The 26450-nt window shown below is 41.6% G+C and overlaps 2 protein-coding genes and 1 pseudogene across 3 annotated transcripts; all 3 read right to left on the reverse strand.

Moving 5' to 3' along the window:
• Positions 1-261: 261 nt before the first annotated feature.
• LOC143555145 (putative N(6)-adenosine-methyltransferase MT-A70-like) lies at positions 262-3580 on the reverse strand. Its single transcript, XM_077044760.1, has 7 exons — positions 2480-3580; positions 2225-2323; positions 2068-2151; positions 1652-1992; positions 1365-1581; positions 1199-1278; positions 262-568 (listed from the first exon to the last, which is right to left on the reverse strand). The coding sequence occupies exons 1-7, from the start codon at positions 3575-3577 to the stop codon at positions 277-279; spliced, it is 2211 nt and encodes a 736-aa protein (XP_076900875.1). The 5' UTR covers positions 3578-3580; the 3' UTR covers positions 262-276.
• Positions 3581-7167: 3587 nt separating this feature from the next.
• Positions 7168-9252, reverse strand: LOC143555146 (short-chain dehydrogenase/reductase 2b-like; annotated as a pseudogene). Its single transcript, XR_013139154.1, has 4 exons — positions 9004-9252; positions 8450-8527; positions 8170-8352; positions 7168-7549 (listed from the first exon to the last, which is right to left on the reverse strand). The product of XR_013139154.1 is annotated as a short-chain dehydrogenase/reductase 2b-like (transcript).
• Positions 9253-12345: 3093 nt separating this feature from the next.
• Positions 12346-14716, reverse strand: LOC143555147 (oligopeptide transporter 7-like). Its single transcript, XM_077044761.1, has 3 exons — positions 14118-14716; positions 13215-13470; positions 12346-13137 (listed from the first exon to the last, which is right to left on the reverse strand). Exons 1-3 carry the CDS (start codon positions 14702-14704, stop codon positions 12346-12348), a joined length of 1635 nt encoding a protein of 544 aa, XP_076900876.1. The 5' UTR covers positions 14705-14716.
• Positions 14717-26450: the final 11734 nt, after the last annotated feature.

Genomic DNA, 26450 nt, shown 5'->3' on the forward strand with positions numbered 1-26450 from the left:
CCCTCGTGTCTCTACAGCCACGCAGCTGCTCACACTCACTTGACCCTCTATTTATTTACCGGACTCTTAACACAGCATGGGCTAAGAAAGCTTGGATATTGGACAGATGGCTTTGCCCATACCGTGGTTAGGGTATTCGATTATTAAACTGACAGCGGATACTAAGCCGCTACAAAAAAGTGTACATTTTGGGAACACATTTAATTTAAAACCACAACAATAGTACATTTCAGGCATAATTAGATTAAATAAAACTCTAAACATACAAAAATTTTATCATCCGGTTGTCATCTCCACATCCACATTCCTCGGGTTGGAGTCACCTGCTACTGCAGCAGCATAAGCCGTCACCTCTGGAGGCCTAGCATCAGAAAACTGGGCTGACATGGGCTGCGATTCACCTCTCGCAGACGGGCTTCTTGACTGCCCACCCTCCACTTCCATAGCAGATGCCCTAGGCGGAGAAAGAGGCTGCACCTCAACCTCAGGGTAAGCCGCCTTGAACCTCGCCCTCAGACCCTCATCCACTAACCGAGCCCCGTTTAACTGATTACCAAGTGACATCCACCTAATCACATCCATCATCAATCAAAACATCAAAACCGATTCTGTAATAAAAACCACTTTTATTATAAACATTAGGGGTGGCAAATGTGACCCATGGGTTGTAATAAAATGTATATAATGGGTCAGAATGGGTCAAGCTAAAAAAAGAAAAGGATTGAAATGGGTCAAAACGGATTGACATTTCTTGAGAATTTTTATTTTTCTTTTGGAACGAGAAAAACGGAGGAAACTTTTTAGTTTTTTACTTTTTTAGTTTTTGATTTATATTTCGTGTTATGATTTTTAAATTTTTTTTTTTAATATTTTAGTGACGGGTTTCTGAAATCTCAACCCATTTTGACCCATTTCAAAAACCCCTAATTAAAAAATTCAAAAAAAAAATAATTAAAAAATCATAACTCGAAATATAAATCAAAAACTAAAAAAAGTAAAAAAACTAAAAAGTTTCCTCCGTTTTTCTCGTTCCATAAAAAAAAGAAAAAAAAACTCAAGAAATGTCAACCCGTTTTGACCCGTTTCAGTTATTTTCTTTTTTTAGCTTGACCCACCCATTATATACATTTTACTACAACCCATGGGTCACATTTGCCACCCCTAATAAACATTAAGCAATCGCCATTTGGAAGCTTACCCTGCGTGCGTGTTATGCATCCGAGCAAATAATTCAAGTTTTCTTGTCCTCGGACTGATTCTCTCCAACAAAGGGTACATCTAAATCACATATAAAAAAACAAAATTTAAAAAAAATCGTTTATTAATAATATGGTAACAAATTAAAGAGGGTGATTAAATTTAACCTCGTCTGGTTTACGACTGGTTTCTCGAACCTCAGCAACAATGACATCAGTATCAATATTCCTGTTAACGATCGGATCTCCTTTAATACCAACAAGACAATGCTCCTTACTATGATTCAACCAATGACCGGTGCGCCCCGTTCTTATTATCCTCTGAAGTTGATTTGTTTTCACCCATATAATCTCCTCGACACGCTTGTATCCCCATAGTTCCAAACTGCAAATTGGCATAAATTACACACATAAAAAACAACGGTAAATATCTATAAAAAACAATACACACATACCATTCGCGTCCAAGTTCCATTGCTCTACCAGTTACCCAAAGAAAAATAAGACCATCAGTTTGCAAAGCTTGAATATTAAGGTTTCTCATTTCATCATCAGCCATGGTACCATAAGGCAGTTCCATATGAATATCCCATGGCGGGTCTGCCATTATCACTCCATATTGTCCTAATATACCCATTCTAAAGTTTCTAATGTCACAATTAATCCACTGCGATTCACCAAGCTCCACCTCCGAACAATATTCAGCTCGTTGAGACTTTAACGGCTTTGAAGGACCCGTCAACATATTTGGAACATCAGGCGTTGAATCCAGTTCATAATGCACATACTTGCAAGTCTAGTATACAAATAACAATACCAGATTAATTCAATGATTTTCAAATTTCAAGATTAATAAAGTAATGATTTTTACCTTCATGTGGCGACATGTGTCAAGAAAAGAACAGTCACCGAGGTTCATATCAGTGTGTGCAGCAATTATCCGACGGAAATGAACCTGAAACCAATATTATAAACCTTAATTTCATCAAAAAAAATTAAGATGAATCGAATCTGTAACAAGTAACAACCTTTTCACAGGAGATAAAAGAACCGGATAGGCGTCTACAATCTTCTTTAGTTAAAGAAGTACAATACTCCTTAACTTGAGAACCACCTTTGCTTTTAAACTGAAATGATTAAAATTCATATAAGTTATTAAACAAAAGATTAACGAAAAAAAAAAAGTGATTAAAGCACAACCTTTGCTTTTAAACTGAAATGATTAAAATTCATATAAGTTATTAAACACAAGATTAAAAAAAAAAAAGTGATCAAACCACAACCTTTGCAGCCACTGCAGTTTCCCTTGCAGTAGGTCTATGAATAAGGTCCAACAACTCTTCACCGGTTTTCGACTTCTGCAGCTCTTTAAATGACTTCTTATTAAGCAACGCTTCAAGATCCTTAAGATCATCCTCCTCCGTTCTAGGCGGCTTCGTGTTCAAACCACCACCACCGCCACCACCCATAGGCGAATACATCCCCATTGGCGGCGGTCTATGCATCGGCGGCCTACCAGTCCCAACCACCCCCATCATACCTCTCGGCCCCATCATCCCGCCACCAAACTGCCCGCCATCTCCTTGCCCACCCCACCCGCCCGGCCCGGTAATCACCGACCTTTCCTGGTTCACATTCCCGCTACTTGAATTATTCGAATTCGACTCGTTATGTTTGCTTTCCGGCAACTCTTTAACCAATCTCGTCCTATCAATCCCCTTAACCAAAACCCTAACTTTCCCATTTAACTTAAACTCCTCTAATTGAACCCCACCCGTGTCGTCCGCAATCACCCTCAACGCCATCTCCACCGCGAGAACCGACTCCCCACCCGCCCCCGCCACGTCCTTCAACGCCGCCTTCTCGGCGGCCGAAACCGACTGAAACCCCTCGCTCTCCAATTTCCCCACCAACTCCACCGAAACAATCTCCGTAAACGGCACTCTCTCCAGCAAACAAACAGCCACCATAGACCTAACAATAACCAACGGATTAACACCACCGTTATCATCACCACCACCATCACCATCATTATAATTATTATTATCATGATCATCCACTATTAACTCATTTACCTTCAAACCCAGATCAAGTTTTGAGATTTTGATGGTGGGTGCAATTGGAACGGGTAGAAGGCGGCGTTTGATGGTGGGGTTAGGGTTGGGAAGTGGGTTTGGAAGAGGGGTGAATTGGCGGCCATTGAAGGAGGATATGACCTTCAGATGGAGGTTTAGAGATGAAGCGATGTCGGGGACGATGTGTTGGAGTGATGAGATGATTTCGAGCTGTGAGTTGTGTAGGGTTTCGATTCGAGACTCGATTTGTTGGCGGATGTCTTTGATGTTTGCAGTCTCGTCGGTTGGTTCCGATTGAGCCTCCATTATTTTCTTCACTTGGTTTTTGAAGCAGACGAAGAATAAGAATTAAGCAAAAAAGCGAGGGTTTATATTCTTTTATAATGAATGCGGGTCAGGTTCTAATACAAATAAAATTAACATATTCTATATACTATGTAATAATAATTAGTTTAGTTTAAATTTAAAAGTTATATAGTAATAATAATTACACAAATGTTAATATAATTAATTTAGTTATTTGTATAGTTCTCATGATAAAAGTTATTTGTATTTAGAGGTGGACGAATAAACCGGTTAACCGACCCGACCCAAAAATCAAACTGAAACTGAACCGTTTTGAAACCGATTATGTAGAAACTGGTTTGGAATCAATTAAAACCGTAGGTTCGGAACCGGTTTGTAATTTTCTTCACCAAATGTTCCAAACCAATTAATCGAACTGAAACCGAATAAAACCGGGCAAAATTGGTCAAAATCCGAACTGAAAGTGATCGTAATCTGGTCAAAAAATCGGTACAAAAATTGATCATAGATCCACTTTGACTTTTGTTGATAAAACCGAACCGGTTTCAACCCAAACCGGTCTTGAGTTTTAAATCGGTTTATGCACCTCTATTTGTATTTGATCATTGATTATATAAATATGTTCTAATTCATTATTCATCCTTAATGTATAATATATGTTAAAAAAATTTTTGTTATTGTGTTCAAATCTAAATAAAATAGGAAAATGGGATTTTAATCATCCGAACTATTAGGTATTCGTCAATATTAATCCCAACTAACAATGTAACTATTGTCAATCCCAACTTTCAACTTTATTACTCATAACAATCCCTCAATAACTGGCCATTAACTTCGTTTGTTTTTTTAATTACACAAATAGTCCCTTTGGTTTACACATAGTATTATAGAATTGATACAAATAAAAAAACTAAGGGTGGCAAAACAAACCCATGTGGGTTGTTTTGGCTCAATTTGGATAACTTTTAAAATTGAGATGGGTCAGGATGGATCAAAAGAATTTTACAAGAAGGTCAAGATGGGTTGGGAAAATGCTATTGACATTTGGTTATAGATTAGAATGGGTTTGTTTATGGGTTAGAATGGACTAAAACAAGTTTTATCCAATTTTATTTCAAACAAAACCCACGGAACCGAATAGAAACCAAGAAATCAAAACCGAAATCGTTGAAACCGAACATATACCGAAACCAACCGAAATGAAAAAAAGCAAAACCGAAGCGAAAAAAAACCTGAAAAACCGAACCTGAACCGAGACAAAACCGAGTTGTTTTTTTAACGAACGAGGAAAACGGGGAAAACATTTTAGTTATTTTACCTTTTGCGTTTTCGATTTATATTTTGAGTTGTTATTTTTTTTATTAATTTTTTTGAGGGGTTTTTGAACCCTTTGTATTTTAACCTTTACTTAGTTCAAGATATGGGTTAACTTTACCCATCTTGACCCATATCCATCATAAACCGAATGAAACCGAGAAATCGAAACCGAACAAAAACCGAAAATATTGAAATCGAATAGATACCAAAACGAAAAAAAAGAAGCAAAAATGAACAGAAAAAAAACCGAGCCTGAACCGAGACAAAACCGAGTTTTTTTTTTTTATGAATCGAGGACAACGGGTGACATTTTAGTTATTTTACATTTTGCGTTTTTGATTTATATTTTGAGTTATTAATTTTTTATTAAATTTTTTGAATATTTTTTTGAGGGGTTTTTGAAACCCTTTGCATTTTAACCTTTATTTGGGTCAAGATGGATTAACTTTACCCATCTTGACCCATACCCATCCTAACCCTCTATTTTAAAAATCCATCCTAACCCAAAACCATCTTGACCCATCACCCAAATCTAACCCAACCCACTCATATTGCCACCTCTATAAAAAAACCATTATATATCTCTCGCTGTATCTCTGTTTCCGACCACCACCACTATCATCGCCGGTCGCCATCGCCGCCATCACCGGCGATTACTGGCGAGAAAGACGATAGATATGTGAAGTGGCGGTTTAGCCCCCACCGGCTGCCGCTACAACGACCACTACTAGTCGCCGGAACCATCGTACAACACCAACTTCGTTTTGTTTCGTATTCTTTCTTTCTCGCCTGAACCACGGTGCACCACCACTAACCTGTACAAACAAACGATTTCGGCCATCAACTTCATTTTCATCAGAATTAGTGTTTACATATTTGAATCAGATCTAAACCACCAGTTCACAGATCTATCGCCTTTCTCGCCGGTAATCGTTTCACCGGTGGCCAATTTCATCGGTTTGGGGTGGTCCACGGTGGTTTATACGATAAAGAAAGTAAAAAGTAAAAGAAGATGGTGGCTCATGGTGGCTCAGCTGGCTGGTGACGATTGGTGGTGGTAGTGGTGGCGGAGGTGGCGGCCGGAAACAAAGATACAGAGAGAGATATATAATGGTTTTTTATTTGTATCAAATCTATACTATGTGTAAACCAAATGGACTATTTGTGTAATTAAAAACAAACGAAGTTAATGGCCAGTTAGTGTGGGATTGCCACTAGTTACATTGTTAGTTGGGATTAATATTGGCCAATACATAATAGTTCGGATTATTAAAATCCAATTTTCCTATAAATTATAATGGGTTTATTGGTTTTAAATAATTCAAACTATCATTTTTTGTTGCTGTCAGTTTTAACTTTTAACTAACGAAATGGCTAGTGATGATCCCATCTTTTATCATTTTTCCTTTCATCGAACCCTGACTAGCAGGGTAATAAGTCCGTTAAAATGTTTGTGACATCTCATGCTTACATGTAAAAAACCACTTATGTGGCGAATACGTGGCATTAATCACCACCACCGCTGTCGACATCCGACCACCACCGCTAGCAGCTGACCACCATATAAACACCACCGGCACTTAACAAATCCAATGACCAACACTTGGTTTTTTCTCGTTTTTCAGACGACACCTTAACCCATTTTCGATAGTAACTACATAGCCCCACTTTTGTAATTCCACGTATTTGCCACATAAGTGGTTTATGACAAATGAGCTTGACATATCAGCAACATTTTAACGGAGTTAGTACTCTGTTAGTCAAGGCACGATGGAAGAAAAATACGATAAAATATGGGACAGTCACCGACCATTTCATTAGCTGGGACCAACAGCGACCAAAATGTGATAGTTTAGATTATTTAAAACCAACAATCCAAGATATTGGGTTAATTAATGTGCAAAAAAGAAAGTAACTAAGAGCTACCCAAAATTTGAGTAACTAAACGTGGATGTTTGCTATCATTTTCAAATTAAATGGACAAAACTACCTATGGTGTGCCCCTCACGTGTGCATTTCATTAACTTTTTTGGACCAGCAACGAAACCAAAGTTGGTAGTTAGGGACGATAGATTCAATTTTTAAACATTAGAGACGATATCAAAATTTAAACAAACCACATAAACTATCCATTAAATTCTCTCCAAATTATTCTAACATATATCTTTCTGGTTATGTATCAAACAACCTCACTTTCTTCATTTTATTCTACTTATTATTGCCAAATGAAAGAAGTCATATAACTATCTTTTGTTGACATAACAACTTCCATATTAAAAATTCGACTCTTGCATCATCGAAAAGTATTGACCCGAGGGCCCACCATCAGGGATCAAAGCTAGTCACACGACCCCTCTAGCACCTTCTTCAGCAGTGAAAGTTCCTTTAAAAAATGTCATATCCGTTGAAACAAAACCCGGACTAACTGCATTCACACAAATAGAGGGAAATCTCTTGGCCAAGATCCTGGAGTATGCATTAAGAGCCGCTTTCGAGACTATATAACCTGAAAGATTACTAGTCCATCCTTTCTTTTCCAACAACTCTTGAACCTTAGCATCCTTCATATAGTCACTCACAACCTGATCCACGTGTACCTCGGTGAGTCCTATCATAATCACTTAAAATCATCCTTGCATTTTCGTCTTGTACATTCTTAAAAAAAATAAAAAAACAAACAAAATTAATAATTTATCATGCATCAAACCGAGTTCAGGAATTGGTGAATTGGCAGGGCCGGACCTATAGGCCTAGAAGTAGGCAGGGGCTTAGGGCCCCAGCTTAAAAAAAAAGTTATATATGTGTATTGGATTTGAACCGAAAGAAATAATCTTCATCTTAAATGTGTAAAAACCCATAAACAAATGAATCTGAATCGATAAAAATAACGCCCACGACCCACTTTCAGACAAGAAATCATACATTGTCAAATTGCTATTATCACTGTTAGGACGTTAGGTATTTAGCTTCAGTTCCATTTATCATTTCTCTCAAGTATCACACAATACAAATTAGGTAATTTACTTGCTATTATCATTATTATGTTTGCTATTCACTTGAATCATAATGATAATACATAATGCATTACGCTTGCTATGAGACTTTTGCATTATACTAATTTATCATTGCAAATTCTTGTTATTGTTGTTGATCCCAAGCTCGGGCAAAGCAAAAGAGTTTATAACATAAAGTTTTTTAAAGGGCCCATGACTTTTTAGTTCGCTTAGGGCCTCCAAAAACGTTGGACCGGCCCTGTGAATTGGTAATTATTTTACCACTAGTTGTCCCACTTTGGATGTGACATTGACTATTTTTGGAGAGGTAGATTTAAGAAGATGTGTTAGTAAAGCTTGAGTGACATGTTTAGCTCCATAATAATTGGTTTCCATGCACTTTTGAGCTCCTTCAAATGTTTGCGTCAAAACTTTCTTGGATCCCTTAGCCTTTTCCCCAGTCAACTATATATATTATAGTAGAGATTTATGTTAGCAAAGATCTTGTACCCAAATTCGTTTATATAGTTACAACTCATTTTCTACCAAAATCAAGTCTTACCGCACTTGGAAACGAAAAATCTGAACTCAGAAATGACTCCTCATCCATAACAGTGCTAGAGATTCCGGCATTGTTCACCTATATGTGCATAAGTGGTAATCTAAGCATTCGACTTTTAGTTAAATCAAACGGGTTACACCTAGTAATGTTACGACCCCAATCTATAAATGTAGTTTTTAAAGACTTAGTTTTGCTATCAAAGCGGTGTAACTTGTCGTCTTGTTGCCCTTTTGCGTTATGTTTCAATTTAAAAGAAAATATTATATATGATATTATATTTTATTTAAAATTATTATCGTTAACAAAATCAGTTCAAATACCGTGATACAAATTATAAATGCCAAGCGACTAGTTTGGTTGGCATTTTTTCGGTTTGGTTCGACTTTTGGAACTAAACCAAATCTGACGACATTTACAATCACAACCGTTACTCTTTTTTTTTTCAATATTATAACTTAATGGTTGTAAATGTTATCAAATTCTTTTTGAATATGGTAAAATCAGAATAAGATTAATTTTGCAATTTATGATTTGTAATAAGAAATAGGACTAACCAATATATCGAGTTTTCCAAACCGAGCATCAATGAAATTCGCCAAGGAAGCGATGCTGGCTGGACTTGTGACATCAAGTTGATGATAAATGACTTCAGGTAAACCAGACAAGTGCAGTTTGGCGACGGCGTCTGCGCCTCTCTTGTCGTCTCTTGAAGTCAACACCACCCGCACTTGATCGGCCAATTGCCTGCATATTTCGAAACCAATGCCTTTGTTTCCACCAGTAACAACTGCAACACTAAACACTTGACATGAATATAATTAAAGAGTTCGAAAACAAGAATGTTTGGTATTCAAGTTTCGATTTATGATTACCTTTTGGATGCCATTTTCTTATTTTCAACGGATGTTATTTGGTTCTCTTGTTTATAACGACCAAATGTTGTAGAGCATTAATTAGCTTTACAAAATGCAAGGTGAAGAAAGAGAGTGACGTGATGACATTTACGTAATTACGATACACATAAAAATCAACGTAATAAAATTACGCTACAATATTGCAACTAACGTAATTTGATTGCGCTGTCACCTACAAATAGTGTAATAATATTACTCTACTTATAAAACTGCGGTGTAATATAATTATGCTAATATAATATCATAACGTAATTTTATTGCGCTACTTAAATTTTATGTTGTAGTGTAATTACGCTCAGGGTCATGAGGTCGTCCTTATTAACCCGAACCCGACCTGGTCCACTCGCATTGAAACAATCGTAAGACCTAAACCCATGCGTAGTCAATCGGTTTGTTAAATGGATGCTGTTTTTGTTATACGGGTTAGCCCGACAAAGTTTAATATTGAAATCCAGACTGTTACTAGGTGAAGAGGTAGGTCCCAGCAGGGCCCAGTTGGACCCGCAAGACTCAACTTGAAGAGGGACGTCTGCGCAAAGACCAACTGGTTCCGCAGGACCCACCATGCTCAGAGAGATGAAGACCTTACGCGCAGTACGCCAGCTGTTCCCGCAGGAAAAGCCTCCCAATGGTGAAGTACCCCGCCTGTTCCCGCAGCTGCGGATACAAGCCATCAGGGAAGGCTACCCGCACTAATAGCAAGGCTACACGCACAAGGCACTAACTCTCAATAATTCAGTAGTCACCTGAAGAAGGAATGAGCAAGGCGGGAATACTCCCGCCCAAATGAGCCAGTCCGTACGCTTCTGGAGGATCTTTTGTACTATACCTGCCAAGGTATGGACAAAATAGACAAGATCTGACCAAAGCAGCCCATGAACCAATCACAGGGTGACAGCTCACTGACAACAGTACGACGAGAAGCACGCTCTAGTACAAAATGTCACTATCAGCCGCTGCCTACTCGCCAACCCTTGTCGTGGCACGTACATAGCCTGCAGTTGGTGGAAAAGGAATAGTACACAGCCGGCCATGTCACTATCAGCCGCTGCCTACCCACCAACCACCGGCATGGCACGTGCGTAGCCCACAGTTGGTAGAAAAGGAATATTATACAGCTGGCTGTACCTGCTTGGAAACCTACATTCGGCTATAAATACTCCAACACCTTGGAACGGTATCATATCTTATCTTATATCCCCATATATTATCTGATATCTGCTCTAGCAGTTTCTCTTAATATACACTTATATTCAAGAGCAATCTAGTCTGATTCTCACGCCGGAGGGTGGTCACAAGGAGGTACCCCCCCTTCTCAGTGACGAGCTCACGGTATCTGTTTTGCAGGTCATCAGAGGAATAACCATCTTTGCCGGACCTAACCCTCGTGGGAAACATCTACTTAACCCCCAGATTATCCGTAATCTGCCGGGGTCACTTAGTATTTCTTCACTAGGTAATTATTACCTATTATAAGTAAAATAAATTGCACTTACCTCAAACTCTTTATTTGCTTTCTTGGTTGTATAATTAAGTGAAAATATATATCATACAAAATTACATTAAGTGTCATACTCGTAAACTAAACCGAAAACAGTTTGACTGGTATCTCATATAGTCGTGACACGACTGTATGAGATATATGTAGATATTGGTGTAAGTTTCTATTGGAAATTTTAATCATTCTTTTACCATGTAAAATTCAGTGGTGTAACGTATGACTGTGTAAATTGTAATTATCTAATTAGTATATTTAAGAATTTTGGCGCCACAATATAGTGTTAATCTATTTTAGTATATTAGGTAATAGTTTCATCTAAAGATACAAGATATGCATTTGGCTTGGTGGTTGTTGTCTTTACTTTGGAAACTGTTGCAAGGTTATTGCCTTGGTTCGAATCTTCGCTATAGCAGATGTTGGGTTTTTAGTTTTAATAATTTTAATATATGTGTTTATAATTTTGTCTTTAGTGGTTGATGATGAACCACTAGGGCCATTAATTTTGATTAATGCATAGTTTTGGAGTAGTTGCCACCATTGAAATCACATATGAGTTAAGGCCTTACATAGTTGAGACTAATAAGAAAAAATTTTAAATGATCATGAATCGGGTCGAACTCATTTTATAGTCTGGGAAGGAAACTGTTTTAGTTGAATTAACGTAACGAACGTGACAAAAATCGATCAAATTCGCGTTGACTCACCGTGCTTTGTTTTAGTTCTAGTACTACAACGAACGTAATGAAAACCAACTAAAAGCCAATTTTCTTATTTAAATATATTTTGTTTTAGTTCCAATACCGTAACGAACGTAACGAAAACCTTAAATTCTTGTAGACTGACAGCCTCAACACCTGATGTTGACAACAGTTTGGTTTTACCAACACTCGAGTTTTATCGACCGATGCCACCCCATTGGTGACAGGTCCACCTCGATTTTTATAATTTTTTAGTTCCAGTACAATAACTCACATAATCGAAACCGATAAAATTCACATCGACTTACTGACTCAACACTTGGGTTTTACTGACCTGTCCCGGCAGTTATTCAACAAAAACAAGGCTATGTAAACATACATTTACACAACCCTGTGTTTTCAACAATCAGACGATTATGTAACTGTGTTCTAATTCATACCTAATGTATGATATATGTTAAAAACATTTATCTTTAGATGTTTAAACTGAAAGATGAATCACAAATTTGTAATGTGATCATATGTTTACACGAAATACTACTGCTGTCTACATACGAATGATTATAAACTTTCATACCTCTTAACTACAAATACATTTTTAATTTTTATAAATAAATAGCTATTTTCTTTTTCATTTCATAGCAAACAATATAACAAAAGTTCAACAGATTGTAAGAAATTAACTTTACAACAAATTGTCATATAGCATAAAGGAATGAATGCTATATAGCAAGCAAATTAAATTACAGGCAAGTATCTTGCAACCGGAAACCATGAGTTACTTTACAAGTTCAAAGCCGGACAACCTTCCACGAAAATTCCCGGAGCCGTAGGACAAGAAGCATAAGGACACCCATCCAAGTTATTGCCCCACCAATCCAAACTAATTTCCTCCAACCCCAAACAAAGGTACAACAAAACACCCATAAACGCCAAACCAGCATCCAAAGCACCCGACAACACATAATTATGTCGTTGCCATAAATCCGGCCTATACCGAAACATCACGAATCCTGATAAAAACCCAACAAATATCCAAGCCGTGTAGTTCACGGCTGTAGCTGGTGGCATACTCCCGGTTGCACCAATCAACACTGGCATGTTTATAAGTGTAATCCAGTGTTGGTTTGGAAAAGCCCTGTGGGCTAGCCAAACCAACACTGGAGCTATTGCTCCAATAAGAAAAGCCCAATTCACCATAGAGTAGGTTCCTTGGTCACCAAAGATTTTTCGGGGACCGATCAAACCCCATATGACCGATGCGTCATAGAACACATGGTCCCCAGGACACGTCCAGACATCTGATGATGAGTCACAGATGTCTGGAATTGTCTCCATTAGCCACCACGCGGTGCATAAGTAGACCAAAGCCGCAATCAAGGTTCCAACGATTTGTGCCATGAACATTGATCTCGGTGGGATCTTCATGTAATGACCGAGTTTGAAGTCTTGAAGGAAAGTCACTGCTTGTGTCATGCTAATGTAACCATACACCTTGAAGCACATATTAGCAACCGGATAGCCTGGATATATGTATCCGATTATATACTCGGTGATAATGTTCAATCCCGGAGCCTGACACACATATATATACATACGAGTTAATTTAGAAGATAACTAATTAGTAGAAGAAGATGAAGTTGAAGTTTTACTTGGTTAGTGATGGCGGTGAGAATGCCAATGGGGAGAGTGAAGAAGATGGCGATTGCGCACGCTAAAATGACACCCCACCATGGCAACTGAAGTTGCTCGTTGTAATACTCGCACGCGAAGATGGTGAGAGCGATGTTTACAAAAAGTATACACCAAAACCACCAATCGGGAACTTGCTTGTACTTGCTCATTAATCTTGTGTGTATGTCCATTTTCTTCTCTTTGAAACTCGATTTGCTTTGCTCCCATATCTCACTATAATGCTCCATAAACAAATCAATTAGAACACGGACCTGTCAATGCCTTGTTAATCAATGGAATAATGGTAAATCGTAACATGTGTCAGGCAGGTGGACCTCGAGAGGTTACACCTAGGGGGTGCATAAAACTGAAATAATCGAACCCCAACAAAAGTTGACGTTTGGTTTTATGTTTACGAAAAAATGAATTTTTGGTAGGTTTAGGCATTGTATGTAACAAAAACCGAACCAGACCAAATTTATTTTCGTATCTTCTTATTTTGAAAGTTAAATGGCTTTAAAAAATTTAACAGATAATGTTAAATCAAATATTTTTACCCAAATGTATAATAACTAATTAATAAAAAGATTTGGGGCCGAATTCATTATGTTGGACCAATTTTTTTGACCTAAAAACTTCAAGCCTACATGGTAAAACCTACCTAAAAAAACAAAAGCTAACCATATTCAAATCGAAGACTGAAAAGAAAAAAAAAAACAACCGAAAATCTAACAGTTTTTAAAAACTCAATAACCAAATTTTTGGTTTTTGCTAGTGCCCAAAAGGCCAAAACCGTCCCAAATCAACCTATACAATTAAAAACTAGTGGAAGCAAGATTCGAGTCTATGCTTAATTGTTTACGGTTTAGTGAACTTGTTACCTTCCATGGAAAAGAAACACATGAACAACCATGGACGAAAGAGCCGCAAAACCAACACCATACGTCATAGCGAAAAACGTGCTAAGATAAAGCGGACCCTCTTGTTGATACGTGTCATTATCAAAGTGAAAATTTGAATCAATAATCTTTGTAATGTTGTATTCTTGACCACCATGAGTGAACAAGCCATCAGAAAAGAATGGAAAGTTTTTGGCATCATAGACGTTAAACCAGTAAGCCAGTGGAGTGACGACATACATAACCAAAACAAAACCAGCTGCAATATTTGCTGTGGCAAACCATGGGCTTGCTAATGGGCTGCCAAGGTATGCGGAGATACTGGACCAGTCCAGCCCAATAGCACCTATACCGAGCCCGTGAAGACCTGAACCGATTTGTTGGGCCATGATCGATGAAGGGAAGATCCAGCAGACCCATGAGAGTGAGGTTAGCATTTGGAAAATGTACCCGGGGAAAATGTAGTAGGCGAAGCTGCATGTGAATGCGATTAGAAAGAATTGGGTACGCGTTAATCCTCCTTTCGGCCGTTTTTCCTGCTCATGCAAAGCCCTGTGGAGTGAATACATAATTAATATTTTTGAGTTATAATAACTTTAAGTATTTTAGATTTTATTGTATTTACAATAAGACCACTCCCATTGACAAACCAATGATGGTTTGTCCCACTATTTAGAATAAAAAATATTAAAAAAAACCTTGAAAATATGGCAAACTAGTTTGCTAGAGCAAACTAGTTTACAACCCATATTGGTGCCACATGTCACCATATGAGTGATTATTTTTTTAATTTCATCTTTATTCTTTCACAATAATTAGTTTTTATATCTAATCTTGAGTTTTGTTAGTAACTTTTAATAATTAAGTTTTTATAAAAATCTAAAAACACAACTCTGTTCGCCTTTTTTTTTTGGGTGAGCGTACAGGTATAAATTTTATTAAAAAATAAGTTAGTTCAAAAAAATATTTTTTTAATATAAAGTTAATATTACTTATTTAAATATGGTATGATGAATATAGTTTTTTTTTAAATATTTTTAAAATAAATATTTTGTTTATTTTTTACATAAAACTATTATTTTTATTTTTCTAGCCACAAAAAAATAATAAATTATATTTACTGAGTAAAATATAATGAAGGTTGAGTTGCTAATGAGTGTAAAAAGTTTGAGTTTGATTGGGTTAAGTAGGTGGAAGAGAGAGAAATTAATCTATAATATATATAAATGAAACCCCTAAAATCCTACGTGTCGCGATTTAGTCGCTCCCCTTTTATAGAAGCAACCAGATTGCTTGATTTTTAAATGGAGGCCTCTCATTGATTTAACCCAAATTCATGGGTATGGGTCTTACCAAAACTAGATAACTCTTAAACGGGTTATAACATCTCATTAAATTAAAAATTAATCTTACCAATTATTTGATATGAAAATCCTATAAAATAGGGATATACTAAAATTTAATATCCAATTTAAAAAGAAAAAAATATTATTTATAATTAATAAACAATTTTATAGTAAAAAACATTAGCGGGTCATGGGTCACCAAATCCAGATAGTTTTTAAACGGGTTATAACATATCATTTATTTATGAAACCCTTTCATCATCAAACCCTAAGTATATTATTAACTTTCTTACAATAAAGAAAATTAAAATCCAAAAAATAAATATTAAAAAACGAAAAATGTAAAACAACCATTCTCTCAAGCCATCAGATTGCTTTATTTGTAAATGAAGGTTTCTCACGCATTTGACCCGAATTCACGGTTAAATGTCTCACTAAACTCAGATAGCTCTTAAACGGGTTATAACATCTCATTATATTAAATATTAATCTCATCAAATATTTGACATGAAAATCATATAAAATAGGGATATACTAAAAATTAATATCCTATTTTATTTAAAGAAAGATATTATTTATAATTAAGAAACAATTTTATAATAAAGAAAATAAACGGGTAATGGGTATCATCAAACCCAGATAGCTTTTAAACCGGATTATAACATATCATTTATTTGTGAAACCATTTTATCATCAAACCTCAAGTATATTAATTATTAACTTTCTTACAATAAATAAAATTAAAATCCAAATATATATATATATATATTAAAAGCGAATAATGTAAAACAACCCTCGTAATACGGGGGATAAAATCTAGTTTTATAATAAAGATTGGGTTTGGTTTGTTTGTGAATGAGAATAGCATAAGAAACTACAATTTAACTATTGATATTAAATATCTTCTACATATTAAAACACAACTATTAGCTACAGTAAATGTTAAAGTGGCTGGTAGATGTGTCACAACTCAATCATGAAGCTGTTATGTGTCATCTACAACTCAATCATGAAGCTGTTATTTTACTTTATGTGTGTGTATAAAGGTGCGGGTTCGAGTCCCTGGTTGGCCGGTTGAAGAGGTAGGTCCCAGCAGAGACCAGTTGGTCCCGCAAGACTCACCTTGAACAGGGTTGTCTGCGCAAAGGCCATCTGCTCCCGCAGGACCCACCATGCTCATAGAATCTTACGCGCAGTACGCAAGCTGTACACGCAGGGAAAGCCTCCCAATGGTGAAGTACCCCGCCTGTTCCCGCAGTTGCGGATACAAGCCATCAGGGAAGGCTACCCGCAGACAGCAGGGCTACACGTACAAGACTAGCTACTTCAGCAGTCACATGAAGGCATGAGCAAGGCGGGAACAATCCCGCCCAAATGAGCCAGTCTGATTCTGAAAGATCTTTTGTACCATACCTACCAAGGTATGGATAGGACAGACGATCTGACCAGAACAGCCCATGAGCCAATCACAGGGTGACAGCTCACCGACAACAGTGCGAGGAGGAGCACCCTCTAGTACTGTTTGTCACTATTAGCCGCTGCCTACTCACCAACCCTCACTGTGGAGCAGGCGCAGCCTACAGTTGGTGGAATAGTATTACTGTTGGCCGTAACCTATTCACCAACCAGCATGGCCTGCGTACAATCCACAGTCAGGGGGACGTGCATGGTCTACAGTTGGTGGAATAGTGCAGCCGACTTTATTACTGTTGGCTGTAACCTACCCACCAACCAGTATGGCCTGTGCGTAATCCACTGTTGGTTGAACAGGAATACTATTCAGCCGGCTGTACCTTCTAGAAAACCTACCTTCGGCTATAAATACTCCAATATCTTGGAATGGTAAGATCATCTACTATCTCGTATAACTTACTTGATAATTGCTCTAATAGTATTCATATACTTTTATATTCAAAGAGCAATATAGACTGATTCTCACGCCGGAGGGTGGTCACAAGGAGGAACCCCCCCCTTCTCAGTGACGAGCTTACGGTGTCTGTTTTGCAGGTTCCCTAAAGTACAACTTACTCTGCTGGACCTAACCTTCGTGGGAAACATTATCTAGCCCCCAGATTATCCATAATCTGCCCGGGGTCACTTAGTGTTTCTTCATTGGCGCCATCCGTGCATAAAGCTAGAACTACATCTTTCTCCAGTTTTTCAAAACTTCCAAGATGACTAGAGAAATTCCGGTAACCACAACCCCAGCCACTGGGGTTAACACCGGCAACACAATGTTTACAAACACTACCCCAGCCACCCAAGCTGGGGCAAGTGAAATACATTTTACGAACACTACCCCAGTCACTCATGTAGGGGCAAGTGGAGTAAATATTCCACTGGGATTCACTGATGCCCAGCTGGAAAAACGACCTCGAGCCCCTCGCCAAACACTTGATCAAGTGAAGGCATGGGCCGAGGCACGTCAAAGAGAATTTCAGGCTGAGTTGGACGAACGCTTGCGTTCAGTCCAACAAGCTGAGGAATTCGGTAGTACTCGCCAGCACCTCAACATGAGTAGTGAGTACGAGTACTCAGACGGCGAGGGGGAAGACTCCGACACCGACGCGAACCCTCGCCATAGGGCGAAAGGGAAGCGTAAGGAAACGGATCCCCAGCCAAAAAGGAACTTTGGGGAAGCATTCCAACCAGTCACGGAAAAAAGCTCTCGCGACTTCTCCAAGGCCTTTAGACCTACTGCTACAAACGCAGGAAGGTCAAAATTTGCAAGGGACATTGCAGAAGCAATCGCCCCGAGGAGTGCCAAACAAATGTCCAACGTTGGCACATACGATGGTCTATCCGACCCAGATGACCATCTGAACAGGTTCATTGCGGGGGCAACCGTCAGTAACTGGACGGAACCCACGTGGTGCTACATGTTCCAGATGACTCTGGTAGGAGCAGCCAGAGCATGGTTCGACCGTTTACCGGTCCACCACATTTATGACTGGGCAGACTTCCAGAACAAGTTCAGTCAACAGTTTAGTCAACAGAGGAAACACACTGAGGAGCAGTGGACGATCCTCAACTGTGTCAGAGAAGAGGATGAATCCTTACTAGACTTCATCACCCGCTTCAACTCCAAGAAGGTGAGTCTGGGCAACATCAGTGAAGACCTCGTTCGCGCCGCTTTCATTCAGGGCGCTGAATACCCAGAACTCATCCGCACTCTGACGGGTAAAGACGGTATGCCATCCACGTGGGATGCCATAATGACGGCAGCCAAGCGCTTTGCCGAAACAGAGAAACAGCTGGGAAGAGATCTCCCCCACAATACAAACCTCTACACGCAGAGGACAAGGGAGAATAATGTAAGAACCGCCCGGCTAAACAAAAAGAGGCGGCAAGGTATTTGGCAGTCAAGGATAAACTTTGACGCCCCCTCAAGCTCTCGCCCTCTGGTTGGCGGAAGGGACAAAACGCACCCTTTGAACCGAAAAAACCGCTGGACGCCACTCACCAAGAGCGTCACGGAGATATTTGCCACGGAAAAACTGCCATGGCCAAAAGCTCCAGTGATCCGACAGAAACCCAATGCGGATCAAAGCAAGTCTTGTGACTTCCATGGGACAAAGGGCCATAGCACTGAGGAGTGCACATCCTTGAGGGACATCGTCGAGACATTCGTCAAGGATGGGAGGCTCGCACACCTCGTGGCATCTATCAAGAAGGGAGGAAGGAACGACAACAGGTACAGGGGTAACGGACGGAAGCCCGTCGACATTAGCATCAACATGGTCCATGGTAAGGTCAGAGGAAGAAAGAGACCAATGACCGAACCATGCGCATGGAAGGAAGCAGAAGTGCGCTTCCCGCGAGTGCCGGGAGGCCCAAACAAAGAAGGCCCCATTGTCATTAAAAGCCAGCTGGGGCACTACATCACCTCCCGCACCCTCGTTGACAATGGCGCATCGTCGACAGTGATGTACAGGCAGTTCTTCGACAAGCTCGATGATGAAGACAAGGAACGCCTGGAGACGGTCTACGCTTCAATGGAAGGGTTTGACGGCAGCATGAACACTCCCTTGGGCATCCTATCTTTCCCCGTCACTCTCACTGATGGGAATTATTCACGCACGGAGGATGTGGATTTTGTTGTGATGAAAAAACCACATCATACGTATGACATCCTATTCGGGAGAGACGGGATGGCAAGATTCAACGCTGTGGTATCCTCAGTCCACGGCATGATGGGATGGCCAACAACTGAAGGCGTAGCGATGATCACGGGCATTCCCCAGGTATGCATCGCATCTGTCTCCTCTAAACCCAAACCGAAGATGGCCAAACAAACCATCACTGAGCCTGAACAGTGGGCATTCAATGGGAAATATCCCGATCAGGCCGTTACCATTGGCCCGACAATTGTTGATCCAACACGCACCTTACTCAAGCGCTTACTGCAGCGAAACGCAGACATCTTCGCGTGGACACCAGCCGACATGACTGGTGTACCCCGGGGAAAGGCAGAGCATAAGCTCAAATGCGATCCGGCCGTAACGCCGATCGTACAAAAGCGCAGAGTAATGGGGCCCGAGCAAACCAACGCGTGCAGAACCCAAGTCAAGGAACTCCTTGATGCGGGCATCGTGCGCGTTAGCAAATATCAAACATGGGTTGCAAATCCCGTAATGGTACCGAAGAATAACAAACAATGGCGCATGTGCATAGATTTCAAAGATTTGAATAAAGCATGCCCCAAAGATTGTTATCCGTTGCCAGAAATTGATCTCAAGGTGGATTCGGTGGCACCATTTCGCCTTAAATGCTTCTTGGATGCGTATAAGGGGTACCATCAAATCCACATGGCTGTGGATGACCAGGACAAAACCGCCTTTCGGACGCCCGATGGCACATTTTGTTATAAAATGATGCCGTTCGGACTTAAGAACGCGGGGTCCACGTACCAACGACTAATGGACAAAGAGTTTCACGCCCAAATTGGGAGAAACTTGGAAGTCTATATGGATGATTTGGTCATCAAAAGCCCCGAGCCAGAGACGATGTTGAAAGACATTGAGGAAACTTTCAACACGCTCAGAAAGATAAACATGAAGCTCAACCCGAGCAAGTGTTCATTTGGGGTGGAAGAAGGGAAGTTCTTAGGGGTCATTATTACTAAAGATGGCTTCAGAGCGAACCCTGAAAAGGTCGAAGCCATTGTCAAAATGGAATCACCTACCACCATAAAACAGGCTCAAACACTTAATGGACGACTAGTCGCGCTTAACCGCTTTTTGGCAAACCATGCGGATAGGTCGTTCCCTTTTGTGTCAACACTAAGAAATTGTTTAAAGAAAACGCACTTCCGCTGGACACCAGAAGCGGAAGCAGCTTTCCAGGAGATTCGATCACGCCTGATCGAACTCCCAACACTCACAGCACCACAAGCGGGAGAGGAGTTAATCCTATACCTCTCCGCAACAGATAGAGCAACCGGGGCAGTCCTGCTTGTAGAACGAAAAGGCATCCAGATGCCAATCTATTATGTTAGCCGCGTGCTGGCAGACGCGGAAACCCGGTACTCTACCCTGGAAAAACTGGTCTTGGCACTTATACACGCTTCACGCAGGTTGAGACGATATTTCCAGGGTCACCCAATCACTATTCTCACCAACTTCAAACTCTCAAATGTTCTAGGCAAACCCGAGTTATCGGGACGCCTAGCCAAATGGGCAATTGAATTGGGAGAATATGCGATTCAATACAAGCCGAGACCAGCCATTAAAGGCCAGGTCCTGGCTGATTTTATTGCCGAAGTCCCCGCTGCGCGGGAGAAAGAGTGCCAGGAGGAGGTTCAACCCTCCCCAGCACACGAAATCGATGAGGTCTGGCGACTCTATACTGATGGAGCAGCTAGTAACGAGGGTTCAGGCGCAGGGTTAAAATTAACAAACCCAGCAGGACAGGAATATACTTATGCTATTCGGCTGGATTTCCCAAGTACGAATAACGAAGCTGAATATGAAGCATTCCTGGCCGGATTGAGGATTGCGCGTAAAATGGGTGTAAAAAATTTGGAAGCCCATGTAGATTCCATGCTAGTGGCAAACCAAATAAACGGGACGTACACGGCTGTAAATGACACAATGGCCCTGTACCTTGCCCAGGCCAAAGCCATCATGCGCGATTTTAATGATTGTAAAGTGATACATGTCAAGCGCAGCGAAAACAAATCTGCGGATGCGTTAAGCAAGCTTGCATCACTGGCCTTCACCCACTTGGGTAAGGACATCCGCGTGGAACTCCTCGAAACACCATCAGTCCCGCACAAGGAAATTTGTGTCATCCAAACCGGTACAGAAACATGGATGACCCCAATAATAAAATACCTTGAAGCAGGAACGTTACCAGAGTCGAAGTCACAGGCAAGAAAACTACGCTGTAAAGCACTGAATTATCAGCTGGTCAATAACACCCTTTACAGACGTAACTTTCTTGGCCCATTGTTAAGATGCGTGGACAACCAAGATGCTGACTACCTCCTAAGGGAGGTTCACGAAGGCATCTGTGGAGTACACGCAGGCCCCCGCGCTGTGGTAGCCAAGCTAAACAACGCGGGATACTTCTGGCCGGGTATGCATATGGACGCGTTGGCATACATCAGAAAATGCAGATCTTGTCAGCTTTACGCACCCAACACGCATCGCCCGAAAAATGAACTTGTTCCTGTCACTTCCTCATGGCCATTTCAGAAGTGGGCCATTGACGTGACAGGCCCATTTCCAACAGCAGCTGGGAATGTTCAGTTCCTAGTGGTGGCCATTGACTACTTCACCAAATGGATAGAAGCGAAACCTTTAGCCCAAACAACCGCAAAGCATATCAAAAAATTTATTTGGGAATTTATTATTTGTCGTTTTGGACTTCCACAGAATTTGGTAAGCGACAATGGCACCAACTTTGCTGACAAGAAGCTACAGCAGTGGCTGAAAGAACTTCAAATCACCCACACCTTTACCTCAGTGGCACACCCGCAAGGTAACGGTGAGGTAGAAAGAGCAAACAAGAGCATCGTCGAAGGCATCAAGAAAAGACTCTTGGAACACAGATCCGGCTGGGTGGACGAGCTTCCGCACGTCCTTTGGGCAAACAGAACGCTGAAGAAGACCAGTACGGGAGAAACCCCGTTCAGTCTCACTTATGGCACTGAAGCCATGATCCCAGTCGAAATCGGTTTACCCTCACCAAGGGTCTTAATCCAACCAGAAGACAATGATGCGGAAAGACGGTTAGACCTTATGCTAACCGAAGAGCGCAGAGACTTAGCCGCCGTGCGTGAAGAAAACTACAAACGACAAATGCAAAAGTACTACAACACGCGGGTAAAACTCTGCAACTTCAAGGAAGGAGACTACATACTGCGTAACAACGAGGCTTCGAACCAACAACGCCCAGGAAAGTTGGCCCCGATTTGGGAAGGGCCATACATCATCAAAGAAGTTCTGGGAAAGGGCGCGTACCGGCTCGAAAGGCTCGATGGCACTCCCATCCCTAGAACATGGAATGGAGCTCAATTACGCAAATGTTATATGTAGATCAATTCCAACTTGTAAAGAAAAGGCCTAGGGCCACTTCTAATGGAAATGATTCTCCTTTCACGATGTATTGATAGCTTGTAACCTATGAACTTCCCTTACGAGAAGAAGTAGTTGCGTGTGGAAGGCGGCAATACCCGCATAAACACAACGCCAAAATGTTAAAAAAGTTCCTAAGGAAAACCTACACGCAGGTCAGATGTAGGTAAAGTTTAGCCATCCTTGGAAGTGCAAGTGACGGTCTTACCCGCACAATCACGAACAAGGAAGCCAAACTTAACTTACCGTCTACCACGTTATAAGGTTAACTTATGAACACTTAAAAAAAAGGACAAGAAAAACCTACACGCAGGTCAGATATAGGTCTAAAGTTAAAGCCATCCTAGTAAGTGCAAGTGACGGTTACACCCGCACAATCACGAAAGAGGGAGCGAAAACTTTAGTCCATTATCAACCACGTTCAAAGGTTTAACTTAATGCCTTAGAAATTTTGAAAAACCTACACGCAGGTCAGATAAAGGGTAAAGATTAGCCATCCTACCAAGTGCAAGTGACGGTTTTACCCGCACAATCACGAAGGAGGAGGCGAAACTTTAACCCATTATCAACCACGTTCAAAGGTTCTTATTCTAAGCACTTGGGAAATTGCTAATTTAAACTAAGTATGCAAGTCATAAGTTTATAAAGCAAAGAACCCAAGGAAATAACAATCTTATACGCAAAGAGATTAATATTTCACAATCAATTACAAGAAGGGCTGGGTAACTACCCGCCTAAAAGAAATCTATACAAAGCTAAGTCTATCCTAGCAGCGGGAAGGGATCTTCAGGATCAGGCTTCAGGGCCACCTCCGCTTGGGCCAGCACCATCAGAGCGCGGCTGCCCAAGGAAAGCCTTAAGGATGTTTAGCCCATCATCAGCAGCAGCGACTTCATTCACCTTCTCCACCACTGGATGCGGGAAGGCAGCATACTGATTCACAGCTTGGTCATAAGCAGCTTCAGTATTAACATTGAATAAAGGGAAGTTGGAGGGCGGAAAGCCTCTCTCAGCAAACCCTAGACCAAGCAGGAAGCCAGTCTTCTGCCCATCCTCATGAGAAGCGTTGAGGGCTGCGCTCATTGCATCGTCGTAAGAGGTCTCTGAGAGGACCTGACGCACAACCTACAAAAGAATACTTAGAACATTTTCTAATTACGAGCAGAAAGCGTAAAGAAAAAGAGGATACCTGAGGCAACGCTTCTCGAAGCAACCATTGGAGGGTAGCTTGACTTTCTTTACAAGCACGTTCGGCTCCGCTTTTATCAAGGTTGGCAAGTTGAACTTCCTTGGCGGCAGCTTCTTCGACGCTTTTGAGTTTCCTTTCAGTACGGTCAAGCACCCCCCTCTGGTCAAGGATCTCCTGCAGCTTCTTGGCATCTTCCATTGCCAAGGCGTCATGAGCATGCTGAAGAGCCTTTAATTTGCATTTAAGCTGCTCATTCTCTTCGCGAAGTGGCTCAGCAACAGCTTCAGCCTTGGCAGCCCTCTCAGTTGAGTTTCGCGCAGTCTCCTTGGCCAGCCGAAGCTGTTCATTCACAGCTTGGGCAGCCTTGGAGCGGGCCTCGAGTCGCGCCTGGACTTCAACCTCAAGGGCCTTGAATGCCTTCTCCTTCTCGGCTGCGGCAGCGGCCAACTGCCGGTTCTCCTCCCGAAGAGCCCGCGCTTCAGATATATCTTTGGCGCGAGCTGCTTTTAACTTGTCGTTTTCACGACAAAGCAGCTCGACGCGGGGCTGCGTTCGGGCCTGGAGAACCCGAAGCTCATTGGTTAGCCTACCCTCTTGGTAGCTAGCCATGGCTTCCCCCAACGCACCATGAGGAGCAGCGTGGCGAGCCCAGTCCACGCACTCCACAGGGGTGCGAAGGGTTGTTCCTCGGCGTATGTTCCATCTTGGAACATACACTTCATTGGAATCCGACACTGCAAAAGAAACAAAGGCAGTTAGGAAAAGATGATAAAAATATGTAAAGGAAAAAGAACCCTACGTACCTGTAGGGTCAATAACAGGCCGATAGCCGCCAAACCCATCACCTGAACCTAAAGGAAATCCATCCAACAGGTCAGGCAGACGGGAAGGTGGCATAGATCGGCGGGAAGCCTGGCGCATACCTGAAGGTCCGGCCGTCGGTGCCGGTGGCGCAGGTATAGTGGCAGCCGCTGTGGTAGCCATGGTTGGCGCCACCTCCTCAGCAACAGTAACCGCCGGCTCCGTGAAAGATGCTGTAAAAATTGCACTCACGGCCGGCGGAGACACCTTCTCAGCTGGAACAGCCTCAGGAAGGCTGGAACCAGCGGAAGCAGGCGTAGACGCCTGGGTCGATGCCTCGGGAAGGCTGACTGAGCCTACCGTCATTGGCGGGGGAATACTTGCTCCAACTCCACCCTGGAATGCGTCAACATCCACACCTACACAAGCAAAAGTGTTAGAAAAATTTATTTTAAACAACAAATCTAGACAAGAATTATGGGGGTACTTACGGGGTTTCTTGAGCTTGAACGCACGGACGAGCGGGGGCGAACCCGATGGAGCCGGCCTCTTGCCACCGGTAACCGTCGTTGCCGCTGCCTCCTCGGAGGTGACACCTGCAGCCTCCGGAGCGGTGGTCTCTTCACCACCGGGCTTCCCCGCCACCTCTGCATTATCTGACTCCGAGTCAGATAGGACTACCGGGTCGGCCGTAGAGGCCACCTTCTCCTTGCCCTTCGCGACGGCAGCCTTTCTCTTCCGCACCAGTGGAGGACCTTCTGCGGATTCCTCAGAAGAAGAAATGTCATGAACTCCAGCAGCAGGCACAGCTTTGAGAGGTTCAGGGTAGAAGATAGGCTTACCTGGCCGACGGTGGCTCAGGATCTCTTGGCCTGGCGGGTAAACCTCCACAAACCGACCCGCAGTCTGCTCGAGGATGGGCAACTCGTTCTCGTCCAGAGCACGAGTACCCATCCGCGCAGGACCATCTTCCTCCCGCGGATTCAGGAGCGACTGAAGATCGTTACCCTCTGAAATCAACAAGAAAGTTAGAAAAAATCGTAGTCAGCAAAAAAGAAACAAGACATACCATAAGGGGTAGAGTTCGAACCATATTCAAGGACGATCGGAACCCTTATCCGCATTCGCCGCCTTCCACACCCGGCTCATCCCCAGCATCACCATCGCCGACTCCGGAAAACGGAAAACCGGGGACTGGACCCGGGATATCTTCGAAACCATTCCGCCTCCTCGTAGTTAAGGGCGGGAAGGTTCGGAAGCGCCTGGCCATTCTTAAACTTCATGGCGATGGGGACGGCGCGAGCGGATATGAAGAAGAACTCTCTTCTCCATGAGCGAAGACTCCGCTCGGTGGTACAAATCTTTAAACCCTTTATACGGGTTGTAAGAGTGTACCACC

Source organism: Bidens hawaiensis, unplaced genomic scaffold (genome assembly GCF_021521415.1).
Source record: "Bidens hawaiensis isolate Kalapana, Puna unplaced genomic scaffold, B.hawaiensis_p1.1 tig00018002_1, whole genome shotgun sequence".
NCBI lineage: Eukaryota > Viridiplantae > Streptophyta > Magnoliopsida > Asterales > Asteraceae > Bidens > Bidens hawaiensis.